This window comes from Haemaphysalis longicornis, unplaced genomic scaffold (genome assembly GCF_048455015.1).
Source record: "Haemaphysalis longicornis isolate Haplotype H1 unplaced genomic scaffold, Haemaphysalis longicornis Haplotype H1 scaffold_2, whole genome shotgun sequence".
Taxonomy (NCBI): Eukaryota; Metazoa; Arthropoda; class Arachnida; order Ixodida; family Ixodidae; genus Haemaphysalis; species Haemaphysalis longicornis.
In genome coordinates, this window is record NW_027526295.1 from 64,576,646 (window position 1) to 64,590,150 (window position 13,505).

Here is a 13,505-nt window from a genome sequence, read left to right on the forward strand (position 1 = left end):
GCTCTCGTTACTTAGTCAATGGGGTACGTTCATCGACTCTCATAAACCCGTGACGGGCGGAGACAAAGCTATGTAATGCTTGGCACGCACTGAAACCGCTGTTCGCTTGAAAAAAATGCAAGCAAATGCCTTGTTTTTTGGAATGCCGCTGTAACCTCGCTTCGTGTCTACCGGACACTAAGCTAGGTCTGTTGTCTGATCCCTTTCAACTGTGCGCGTAAGGTTTACCCTTTGAACAGTGATGGCACGGTGCACACTCGCTGGGGCTGAAGGTAGACATCTCCCCATATTGTAAATTTCCAGATATTGTACAACTGCATTCCTGGTTCGGAGTAGGTTCTAGTGCACGGTATAATGCCTACTGTAGTAGATAAATAGATTTAAAACTAATTGGCAGGGGGTTGCACACAGGCTGCCATGCCATCCCCGTGCCAAACACCTTTTTGGCTGCCCCAAACCTGCTCCTAAGGGTCTTTCTGGCTGCTCTGAGCCTGCTACAAAACGGCAATTTTGTCTGCTGCCAGGACTGCTCCCAAACCCATGTACCCTGTTCCACCCGTGTTCAATTTAAAGGGACATTTTTGGTCCTGATTGGGAGCTGCTGCTGAACTTTCCAACACTGATACATTTTTGCTTTGCTGAGAATTGTGCTTCAAGGCCCAGCGCCGTTTTTGTGGCCGTAAATGTTTTTGTTAGTGGAAAATTTTTAGGGAGCTAAAAACTGGGTTCTCACAAACATCACTGAGGGGGAAAATGGTGGGTTATAACCAGGAACCCCTCTGCATAAAGCCTCAATTGACATTTTTTTCTTTCCTTCATAGAACTGTGAGAGCTGCATTGCAATGGCTGCTGGGGGCTTGAAAGTGGCGAGGCCTAGCTTTGCAGTATCATTCTGCTACGCGAATAGCTCGAAACGTGCGTGTACAACCACCGCCTATTGTTTCCATTTTCTCAACAACTGATTTTTCTGAAACAGGCATGCACAACTCTGCAGCTGTTTTTTTTTCTCTCTCTCTTCATTGCAGTGAAGCGCTATGTCAGGAAGGGCATCCCAAGGGAACACCGTAAGCAGGTACGTTGTTCTAACGTCTTGTATGCAACGAGAAGGGGGGTGAAAGCTTGCTGGTGATGGTCTTGTCTGCCTTTGTGCTGGCGGCTAACGAGTTTTCTGTTCTTGCTAGCACACAGTTCACGTCTATCGGAAGCAAGGAACAATGAGAAAGATCAGAGCAGGGGCAGAAGTCTGAGTTTGTCCGTTTTAGAAGCTTCCATTTTGCGTTGATTTCAATCGTGACGTAGTTGCACTTGCGAAACCTCGGACATTGACTTGTGCAGAAGCCGACGCCCCGTGTTGCTTGTGTTGCATCACATCTGGGTCGTCTGCTTTGTCAAGCAGGGCTTGCTCGAGATAAATGCAGGGGTGAGACAGCTGCGCATATTGCGCAGTTTTGATACAAATTGGTTCTCCTGTGCCAGGCTGCTCCAAAAGCTTGAAAATTACAAAAAATGCGCCAAACTGCTCTGAAACAGACTGAGAGCCAAGGGTTTTAATGGTCCCGTCAGTTTCAGTGGGGAAAAATGCTTACTGATGGCATAATTTTCCAGCACAACCAAGGCGATGCTGTTTATGGAGGTGTCTGCGATTACATTAAAAGTCGTTTGATCTGTTGCGGAAAGTTCCGCGATTCGAAAGACGGGAGTTCATCAAAAACGTGGTGCCCGCGAATTTGTCGTCTTTCGGCCGTGAATGGGAAACGCGGTGCGTGCTTGAAGTGAAATTTCTGGCTTATTGCGGTGTTATAAAACGTCGAGTTATTGCTGCCTTTGACAGTGAGCTTGCGAGCGGCGGGAATGGGACGATCGACACTGCAGAAGTGGCGGCGCAGGCCACATCGCCGCAAAATGTTCAAGCAGTGTCCGATAGCGGTACGGGCTATTATTGCACGCTAGTGATAATGGTTCATCTATCTGAAGTAAAATTTAATGCCAAGAGGGAGGTGGCTAAAGATAGCAATGTTACTCAAATTACAATCGTAGTGAACGTGCACCTTGGGGATTGAAATGGGAGGGCTGGTGGGGTGCGACTGCTTTCACCTCACTTTGTGCAACTTTTGCCGTGGCTCTACACTTGTGCGTAATGCCCATTCTGGGATTACAAAAAGAATAATTTCGGCATTCACATGATAAAAAAAATGCCTTACAGTTGCTCAGTTTTTCAATTTGATATTCTCAATGGCGCTCCACGCTATCTATGCATAAAGCCTAAGAATTTAAAAATGGTTTGTAAAACGGTAGTGTAGTTTGTACCTTGTGATACTCTGCAAGAAAAAAACTTAATTGAAAGGCTGTTTCAGTGTTATGTACTTTCAAAACCAATTAAAAAGTGCAGATTTACCCCCTGAGTTGCCAAAAATTTGATTTTTTTAGGCTCCTAAGGTGACATAATAACTGTCGTTCTTCTTCTCCAAAATCAAGATTTTGCTGCTCCAAAAACTGCTCCAAAATATGATTCAGCTGTCTCACCCCTGTAAATGGCGCAAAAGGGACATGAAATGGACGAAACTGGGAATTCCGCCCCTGGAGAGGTGGAGTGAGAGGGATCAGCATGGCAGAGAGAGCATTGAAAAGCCTGCTGTGGGGCGCGGGTTTGATTCCCGGCTGCTGCGGCCGCTTTTGTGATGGAGGCGAAAAGCAAAAACGCCCGTGTGTTCGAGATTTCTGCGCACGTTGAAGATCCCCAGGTGGTCAAAATTAATCCGGAGCCCTCCACTACGGCGTGCCTCTTTGCCTGCGTAGCGTCAGCACGTTAAACCTCATAATCAATCAATCAATCAATCAGTCTGAGTTTTGGTGTTTGACATACTCACTCAAAATGGTTCCTTGCCACTGGTGCCACCAAGGTTTAATGAGCTGTAAAATTAGTTCCAAGCGATGCATCAAAAAACTGCTTTGATTATTGCACTCACCAGGGTTCATAGTATTAAAAAACACAAAGATTACGCTTTCATGACTAACACTGTCTTGTCTATTGTTCCTTCAAAAATGGCTAATTATTTTAATTATCTTGAACTAACTCATCAACTGAAAAGATAATGCCATATTTGAAGTCAGTGGAAAAAAAAGCAGCAAGACTGACAACTTTCACAAAGGTTACTTGAAAGCTTACTTGGAAGTTTACTTGAACAACTTCTTTTAGAAGTTGTTTTAAGACTTTTCTCCCACCTTGTAAAGGCGGGAAAAGAGTTGGTGAAGTTAATCTCGGTAATAGGTGATGTCAGATAACTTCTCAAAATTTAATAACACCTGGTTGTTATAACACGTGGTTGAAGTGTTGGGCTCGTGCGAGCGAGAGGACATTGTCGTGTGCCCCCTTCCCCTCCCCCAACAGGTGTGGATGAGCCTATCGGGAGCAGCGGCCCTTCAGCACGAGCAGCGGGGCCTGTACCAGTCGCTGCTGCAGCTGCGGCGGCAGCCAGAGCTCGTCGAGGCCATACAGATCGGTGGGCCTGTCTTCTCCCCGCTTCCTCACTCACTCACTCGCGCCTTGCCAAAGTGGGGATGGTTGCTGAACATCTGTCCCTAACCTGGCGATATGCTGCTGTTAATATCTATGCTAGCCTCTTCTCTGCGTTCTCTCCCCAAATTTTTGGCTCCCAGTCCTCCAATGGTCAACCAATCAATCGATCAGCATACCTACCAGGTTTCCCGAATTTTCCGGGAGACTTCCGAATTTTCATGCTTTTGTACGGTTGTACGACCGAAACAAAAATCTCCCGAAAACGCACCCATCTTCGGCTTAATCCTTTTCCCAGCCTGGCCACAACGCACCGGAGGTATACCTGAACCCGACACCAATCAGCATCGTTATCAGTGAAGTGCTTAAAAAGCGTAGTCGGCCATGTGCAGACGGTGAACCTGTTCGTCCCATTGTTAGTTTTCTAGAAACGCAGCGCCGCCGCTGCTTTCATTTACGCACGAGCACGGCTGTTCTGAAGATTTAGCAAGTCTCCAATGGTGTAGCTTGTTTGTTTAGATGAAAGAACAAAACAGTTCAGTTCCTGCTGTTTTGTATTGCGCTTGCAGTACTATTTGCAGGACTTTCTGAAAGGGGCGGTGACAGCCACGTCGAACACTTAAGTGGTGTAGTTTGTTGGTAGTTTGGACAAAGAAACCGTTCATTTCCTGCTATGTTGTAAGTAAATAAAAAAAAGTCAGTAGGGTTACCCTAAGGTTATGTTGTTGCTACAACCCCCCCCCCCTCCTCCCTCTTTGGTAAGATCTCCCTAATGCCATCCCTTATACAATGCACAAGGTTCTCAGTTTAATTCTTGCCTATTGTATTCGGAAAAGGGGAGGCGTTAGAAAACATGGATTCGCATTGGGATAGGTGCTGTCTCATTCCAGCGAAATGCGCCTTAATCGTTTGTTTCCTTTCTGAGCCTACACGGGCCTCGCTATTTTGGGCTGACCTCCCTTCCGGACGTCTTTGTTTTCAAACAACATGCTTGAGACTCAAAATGATAAGGTGGTGCTTTTTGAGTTTGAAGAATGGGAGTATTGCTTTCTGATATCTTCCTTCTGGGCTTTGTACATCTGTGATGACCATGAACTCTGTAAGTGCGGATGAGCTGCTTGTGAACTGGTTGGGTTCCGCGAGTACATTTGTCACTACCTCCACAGATGTGGTCATGCTTCTGTATTCATTGGAAACATGGAGTGCAAACAGGACTTTTCAATCGGTGCTTGTGAATGAACTATCAATGCATTGTGGGAATACTGAGGTGGTGAAAGCTTGTACTGTAACGTTGTGCAAATATCGCCCATCCACCTCTTGGGAGGAAATGCAGTTGAAACTCTTTACAATGAAAGCACGTCAGAAACTAGGGTGAATTCATTATACTCAACATTCGCTATAAAAAATAAATATCTAAATTTTGGGGTATGTAGCAGAAGATGAGCGTGGTAACAGGCACCTTATGGTTAACGGTATCTTGTAATTGAAAACTCTATTTTTGCACGTATAGCCCGTTCATGTGTATATCCTACACAACCAGGTTCAGTCCGCAGAAAAAAAAAGTCTCCGCGTATTCTCTGAAAAATTTGTTGCATAATAAACTTTTTGACTCCATAAAAAAGGAGCACTGTGCAATTACATCATGTTTACTCAGGTAACTAATGTGTATAAGACAAGTTGTGGAAGTTTTTTTTTTTTTACCGACATGAAAATGATAGATGAGAAGTCAATAAGAAAAAGGCCGCCCAAAACCATATTACTGTATAGCTGGCGGGGCCAATTGCTTGTAGGTAGGGGTTAATAAATATTTTCAGCTTCTCAGTATAGAGCTTTGAATCGTCTGCATTCACGACTCTATGAATAGGTAGGAAGGAAAATGAAAAGAGGGAGGCACACATAATGCAGCTCTAAAGAAAGTCTGGGGATGCCATAATGCTCTCCCATTCAAAGCACATTTGCAGACCTGATTGCTTCGAAGAAGTTCTTGCTTTCGACATAGTAGCCAGCTTGAATACAGCAGGGGAAAAGTGCAACGATTGCGCTGACGTCGTGTGCATCATATAGCAGTGCGCATGGCCCTAAAGCTGCACTTCAGAGCAAACTTCGCGTGATACCCATGCTCCAGTGTTGCTCTTCAGATTTATCGATTGCTGGTGCAGGTTACTCGGGAAGATATTTATGAATTGTAGATTATAGATGCTATTCAAGGGGGCACACTGGTCTTAGAAACTGTTTTTTTTTTGCTTTCCAACCAATTTTGATGAAACTTCATGGGTTTGTTCAGCTTTTTTTAGCTGATTTCGAATATCCAATTAGTTTTAATGTGAGGTAATTAGTTTCAGAGTACTTAAAATATTTCTTGATTGTTCTTGAGAACAATAGGGAAAAACTATTTAAAAAAATTACCAGCGGGGCATGAATAGATACCAGAAGTTGTGGAGAATGAAGTGTGGGGACCAGTTTTTTTTTTTTTTTTTCAATCACATACAAGTTTACATCAATTCGAACTTCTAGGGTTTAAGTGCTCCTGCTAACTAATTCACAATAACGCTAATTAAACAACCACTGAAACCCAAAATGCAAAATCTGCTTCCCTTATTGCATGGTTTAAAGATTCAGCTTCACAGTGCAACAGAAATGATCTTCCTAGCTGCTCTACATGCTGGGGTGTGCCTCTCGAGAATTTCATATCACTGCGATATTACTTTTGGCAAAGAAGTGGAGAATTATTGAAAAATTGTTATTTTGTTGTTGAAACTGGGCCTGTACGGCTTTTATAAGTACCTGGGGCTGTTCCAAGTATGGAATTTTCAGAGGAAAAACTCTACAAATAAAGAGAAAAGGGATGCCTAAAGAAATGCTTTTTTGGGAAATTTTTCGGTCCTAAAGACTCATGTGCCCCCTTTTAAAATATTTTGTGAGGGGACATACTTTAGGAACTTTACAGTGGTAACTTGGGTACAGTCATGGGCACGTTACCGAAAAAAAGTAACAGTGTTACAGTTACAGTTACCTAACCCAAAAAAGTAACTCTGTTACAGTTACAGTTACGAATTTTCCAAAAGTAACTAGTTACAGTTACAGTTACTGGAAAAAAGTAACGTCGTTACTTTTCCGTTACTGTATAAAACTAAGTAATAGCTAAAAAGATTTGGCTTATTTAATAGAAACGTACGAAGGCATGCAGGTAGTCAAAATTACACGTAGTAAAGCTATACACGAGGGGACCTAAAATGATGCACTTATGCCCAAACGATCGTTGTTTACGGCTCACTTTTTTTATTACGGAAGTTTTGCTATTCATCATAAGGAACTTTTTTTTTTGGTTGCTGCACTTTCACTGTAAGAAATTTATTTGCAAACATCATTGTAGCATAGAATTAGTTGTTTTTCAAAGTTGGAATCAGAGAGGACGAACTGGAGGACAACACAGCCGAAACAATCTTTCAATGTCAACTTAATTTATTTTCGCCTACAATGCCGTCTCTTGACCGCCCTGCGCAGTGAGAGAGAATGGAAAAAAAGGGGCGGAGGTGGCGGATCGACGGAAGGCCCTCGTAGGAAAGGGGAAACGGGCTTGGGAGTACATCGGTTCTCGAGGTGTTTTTGAAGGATACTAAAAAAAAAGCGCTTGGTTGACTTTTTACTTCGTACTTGTGGTCGGAGACGGAGACCAATTTGAGCCATTGCCGAAGCGGCGTTTGTCCGGGGGCCCTCGGAGTCGTTCTCCCGCCCCAACCCGCAGCCGCCCCCATCCCCGGAATGAGACAAGATATTTCCAAAGGGAATAGAAACTGAAACGAACGCTTTACTGTTTTCGTCCTCCCCTTCCTCTCCCCCCCCCCCCCCTTCCGCCGTCCTCACAAAGGCGGATTTCGCGTCTCGACCGGAAAAAACTGCTCTCACAATCCCAGCCTTCCACAGCACTCACGTCTCCGATCCCAGGAACCGCTCCCTTCGTTTGCTTTGAGGCATAGGCCGAACGAAGCTCACCCAAGTATTCCTTGCACCCAACATTCAAAAGCAGATGTAGCTACTGTTTTCGTTTCGGCCACAGCCCTTGAAACGAAGTCGCGAGGCTTTCCAAGAACATTTCTTTGTGCAGTGGCACTGTGGTCAGACGTCTGCCGGCCAAGATGCTGGCTGGTGTGAGGGCACTCGGGGGCCACCATCGTTGGGGTCGTCGTATGTGTGGAGGGACATGAAATTTATTACTTCCTAGACCTCGTTCGAGCACTTGGTACAGCTCGATGGAGCCCCTAGACTAGGAGTCCCAAACGTGTGGTCCCAAATACGGCCAGGGGTCTCTAAAGCGAACAATGGTCGCAAGCAACTGCGACTTGTCAATCGGACACTCTACAATGCGCACAGGGTTGGACGAGCGTGAGGCCGCCGAGAGACTCCCCGCGGCGTTTTATGACCCTGCAAACGGGGCTGCACGTCGCTAATGAGAAAGCGACGCCCTGGCCGGAGTTTTCCAGGCTTCCGCGAAAGTGAAAAGGTTTCAGTGCATTTTGTGGGTGTTTGGTTTCCTGTTCGCCTTTGTGTCAAACACTTTTACTGCCCTCCAGATGTGGCGAAAATGCATGTGGCGAAGCGCTATTTATGACCTGGGTGAGAGCGATGTCACGCTGCTGAGGAAAATACTGCAGCTTAGACTTAGAAACTTCGAGCCCTTAGTAGACCGCGTGGGACACGACGCACACGTGCACGCCTAAACATTTCTAGTCCAGATGTTTTTCACCCATGAGAAGGGAGTGAGCTGGCATAGTTTTAGACGAAGGTTCTGCGGAATAAAGGCCGAAAAAGGGAAATGGGCAAACTGCACACCGGTCGTTAATGAGTGTTGCCGTTGGATAATTTTTTATAGAAATAAAGTAACTGTAACGATATTTCTCGTTACAGTTACTCAACAAAAAAGTAACAGTGTTACAGTTACAAGTTCCTCTAACTTAAAAGTAACTAGTTACAGTTACAAGTTACTGAAAAAAGTAACTAGTTACCGGTAACGCGTTACTAGTAACTAGTTACTGCCCAAGACTGCTTGGGTAGGAGGGTTGCAAGCTGGGCAAGTTGGAAAGACATTCTTGGATAAAACCAGTGCGAACTCAGACGAAGACGAAGGAAGTGTACCACAAGGACAGCGGCGGTCCTTGTGGAACACTTCCTTCGTCTTCGTCTGAGTTCGCACTGGTTTTATCCGAGAAAAGTCACTTGGGTAGTTAACTCTGGCCTTAGGCCTTGCCTGAAGCGGGGGCAGCTGTCTTGGACTGGGCTTCCAACGGAGGCCACTGCTCAGCTGTGCAGGGCGGCACCTTGTTGGCTGCGCAGACGTTCCGCGGACCTTTCCGGACAACGTGTACTTCCACGGCGGGGGCCAGCAGCAGGCGTCGCTGTTCAACGTGCTGGTGGCCTACGCGCAGTTCAACCAGGGCGTCGGCTACTGCCAGGTCAGTACGGGAAATTGCCGGCAAGTTCTCGGGCTTTGCAAAGTGGGAAGTGCAGAATTTGTTGTGACGGCTGACAGAAGAACAACTGTTTGCCGTCAAAACTTTTGCCCTTCTAAGAAACCTTGTGAAATGGTGCACCAAGTCACCGAAAAGTCGGCCTTAATCATCTCAGTGGCTCAAATTTCTATGAGCACAAGTTTAATTTGTTCTGGAGGCAAAAGGCAAGAATGCTCGTGTTTACAAGATTTTGGCGCATGTTAAAGGTCCCCAGGTGGTCGAAATTAATCCGGAGCCCTCCACTACGGTGCGCCTCATCGCCTGTGCTGCGTCGGCGCGTTAAACCCTTCAATCAATCAATCAAGTCTAATTTGTTCTGTACCAATCGCGAGTTTTTCAATATACAACAGTTCCAAACTCTGCTTCAGAAACTCTGCTTATGAACATGGGTTGTGTGGGTGCCCCTGCTTTGTTGCAGCCGAGGGAAAAGTGACTGACGGAACAAAAACTGGGCTTTGATAAACAGTTCCTTAATAACACAACTGAAGAAATAAAGCTTGCTTTTTAATTAAGAAAACATTTCATTAGGCAATATTTACTTAAGTTTCCATTTTTTTTTCTTTTTACTTACGGCGGCAGCTGCAACCACTTGACTTCTAAACTCTTTATTGACAGGCCAGTCAAGTTTGTGGTGTCCCCTATTTGTCCTTAGTTCAGGGGCCAACCACGGACCGGTTTTTGATAGTGGCCGGTTTTGTAGTGGGGTATATTGAGTAACTCTGATACCAGTCCGCATGCTCTTTAATTAAGACCGGTGTTTGTGCATGAAGACAGCATTAGTGTAACAGCTCCACCTCCAAGTGTGTTCATTTTTTCGGATATTGTTCTGTTAGTGAACGTGTGCTTCTTTTTTATGTTTCAAGCCATGAATCAATGACTGATTCTAAACTTTGCCTGCTTTTATCACAGCTGGAAATGTTGTGAATTGCTTTTTAAATTTGGCGAAGTAAAAACAAATGTGCCAAAAAATCTGAAGTGGCTTTAATGTTAAGGGAAAAATTGTGAGGACACCTAAGCGCTCCTTATGATGTAATGAATGCGAAAGGATTAGTGCCTTATTGACCAACCTGTCCTTTCATTAATATCATCCCTTTTTTTTTTTTTTTTTCATCTTTTTTTTTTTTTTTTTGGTATAACTCGGCACGTGCCCATGTTGGCACCGCCAAGCGAAGAGCAGGAACATAATTTGCTACTCCCCTAATTACTTCCTTTGCAATTAGGATATTCAAATTATTCATGTACCTACACCTCTGTACACCTCTCTAACATTGGTTTTCCAGTCGAAGGCCAGAACCCGTTCACTAGGTCAACCTTTCTTGTTTTCCCTTTGTGTCATAAACCAAAAGCTGCATATCTGATGTGTGTCATCAGAAATGTTGGGCATTAAACATCTATAATTAGCGTGCTCAACCCAAGTAGGCCCGAGTACACGTCCCTAACCCGTGTTTCTAAGTCGAAGGTCAGAACACATTCACTGTAAGTCCGCTTTTGATCTTTTCACTTGGTGCCCTAAACTAAAAGCTGTACACCTGACATGTTCTGTTGAAGTATTGTGCACTAAGCTTGGGTAATTAGCACGTTCAAATTGCTCAAGTAGGCCTACACGCGTACTTAAGTTGCAGGCCACAACGCGTTCACTTTGTCTGCCTTCGTCCTTCTTCCTTTCTGTCCTAAACTAAAAGCTACATATTTCACATCTGCTGTGAAAAATTGTCGGTTCAAATTGTTCGGAAATGAAGAGTTGGCCATTGTGACGATCCTGGTTCACTGTTCATGCGAGCACTGGCTTAATTGAGCGGTTGGTCGGTGGCCATGTATGCGACAGGGCCTGAACTTTGTGGCGGGTTTGCTGCTGCTGGCGACGGAGGACGAGGAGGCGACCTTCTGGCTGCTGCGGGCCCTGCTGGAGCGGCTGCTGCCGGACTACTACGGCCGCCACATGAGCGGCCTGCTCACGGACATCGAGGTGCTCGCACAGCTCATCAGGCACGTTGAGGGGACCCCTTCGTTCTCTGTTCGGCCGCACATGCTTGGCCGCTCTTTGAGCAGGCTGCTTGAGGAGCACCGACAAGTGGGCAAGTTGGTATGGAGACATGCTAAATAAAAGCGCAGAAAGACGCGGGACAAAGAGAAGAATTACACAGGACGACCGCTCGTCCTGTGTAGTTCTTCTCTTTGTCCCACGTTTTTCTGCGCTTTTCTTTAGCATGTCTGCTTGAGGAGACCATTGTTGGACTGCCTGGGCATTCCTTCAAACAGTGGCCGCTTGGGAGTAGGCAAAGGATGGCCCTCTGATTGGGGCGATGGCATAATGATGTCTGGCCTGCACAAATTGTCTTGCAGTTGCCATTCCCAAGCCACCGGTTGTTTGTCTACTCCAGCTGTTGCAAACATCCACAGGATATCCATTTTAGAGCCAATAGACCTCCCAGGTACATCCGTGGGACGTTCCATTGCAACTTTCGTGAATCCGATAGGACGTTTGAAATTGGATACTTCTGCAAATGTATTTTGGATGTTCACCATCGTTTTACAGTATAGTAGACAACCATAGGAATTCCATTCCATAAGAATTCCACAAAGCCAGGTACGTTCGTTGGATGTCCAGTTGTAACGCATTTGTAAGTCTCATCGTTCGTTTCAAATTGGATACTTCTGATGATGTATTTTAGACGTTCAGAATCATTTTTCAGTATCGCATGTACCTCAGGCTTATTCCGCGAGACATCGCGAAGATAAGTGTACACGCACCTTTTTTGTTTTCCTCACATTTGCATGAATTATGCACAAGCCAGGGAATAACCCAAAACTGCAATCCATTTTTTTTCTCTAGCCTGCAGACTTTGCGAGAAAAAAGAAAAAACTTGGCAAAGGTAGCATGGCTGACGCGTGGTTTCTGGCGGCTGCAGTTTTTTCCAACTTTGGGGCTTTGTGCACAGCAAGATGTAATTGTTCTGACTAAAATTTATTTCCGAACGAACACTACACCAAAATGAGTGACAGTTCAAGGCAAACTTTGCGTTCAGCTGTTAAAGGGGCACTGACACAAAATTTTGAAGGCGAGATAACTTCGGAGATAGATTGGTGGGAACACATATACATCATCTGCAAAATATCAGTGGCGAATACAGCCTAGAACATATTTAAAATCAATTTTAAAGTGTGCGAAACGCAACCGAGCAGCCAGCAGAGGACCATGCGCAATCGACATCCCGAGGTTATTGTGTAAATAAACAACATCCAAACACGTCACGAGTTTGCGTTTGCCGCTTCCGCACTGCCGGCGTTTTTCGGCGGCTCGCGCGGCTCGCCGCTCCAATCGGAGGGCCGGAGGGCGGAGCTTCTGCTCTCGAGAACGAACGACCCGATCGTTGGCGGCGGAGGCGCCGTGATTTCGTCACCTAATCGGGCAGCTGGCCGCTACCGAAGTTCCACAGCGATTCCAGGCACTCTGTTTCTATTACTGTTTATTACCATTGGATGCGAAAACGCGCCGGAGGCACGAAAACGCGCCGAAGGCACGAAAAGCCCACTGAGCTAGCCGCACGGTCGCTGTGCAGGCGGCGGCCACGGCCGCGAAGTGGCCCAGGCCGGCGCAGGTAGCTCAAATGATAGCTTGTTACCGCTGCATGGAATTGTCCCCAAGTCCCGACCATGGTGGCTTACATGAGAAAGGAGTTAATGATGCGATGGCGGATTGCATTAAAAATTGTCATCTGCACTGCTTACGAGAGCGGCACTCGAATATCCGCCGCAGTGCTAAGCCGAAAACATCTGTAGGCGGACCTGTAGGCAGACCGGCCGGCTGCTCCCAGCGCGCGTCTTGCCACCCACCGTCTCGAGCGTCGCGCGTCGTTCTTTAGCCGCGGTAGCATTTGCACTCGCAGCGCCTGAGTCACATCCACGGTCGCTTTTTAATTAAGCGCCTCACGAGATCAGTACGTGGGGGCATTCGCAGAAACTGCCGTCTATGCGGATTCGACAGTGCTACGGCGGCTCTGCTCTGTGATATCCCTCCGACGGTCACGTGGTCAGCTTTGTTCACACAAAATCCACAAAATCCATCGTTTCACGGCACTCGCTGAAACCGAAACTGCGACTGGCCGCATTTAAAATGCCTCTAATTAAACAACCGTCGCACGCTGAAGCAAATGAGGTTTCTACAGGTTATAAGTAGGTCACTAGCTACTTATCGCAACAAAAAAAAACAAGATGCAAAATTTTTGTGTCAGTGCCCCTTTAACAAAAAATTTAGAAAAAAAAAATCGTGAAATTGGACCAGACTCTAGATTGATGCTTACTTTGACTCCCTTTATCTCCGTATCTGCAATTGTGATTAACTTTCAAGTGCTAGGTAATGTCGGCGGCATATTTCTAAGTATACCTGTAAAATATCGCTTCCGTATAAAAAAAAAATATAAACACAGTGTAGACCATTTATAACGTAACCGCTTATAGTGCGGCACCGTATGTAAAGTGGTTTT

The 13,505-nt window shown here is 45.7% G+C and overlaps 1 protein-coding gene across 5 annotated transcripts in view; it reads left to right on the plus strand.

Annotated features, from left to right (window-relative positions):
* LOC144168935 (growth hormone-regulated TBC protein 1-like) overlaps window positions 1–13,505 on the plus strand; it is a 39,973-nt gene that overhangs the window by 8,902 nt on the left and 17,566 nt on the right. For 2 of the 5 annotated variants that reach the window (XM_077697931.1, XM_077697933.1), the window contains 4 exons: window positions 1,026–1,072; window positions 3,389–3,500; window positions 8,822–8,964; window positions 10,847–11,011. In XM_077697931.1, the coding sequence (XP_077554057.1) occupies window positions 1,026–1,072; window positions 3,389–3,500; window positions 8,822–8,964; window positions 10,847–11,011 (467 nt within the window). Of the gene's footprint in view, window positions 1–1,025; window positions 1,073–3,388; window positions 3,501–8,821; window positions 8,965–10,846; window positions 11,105–13,505 lie in introns of all 5 variants that reach the window. The other 3 variants (XM_077697932.1, XM_077697934.1, XM_077697935.1) reach the window with 3 other exon arrangements.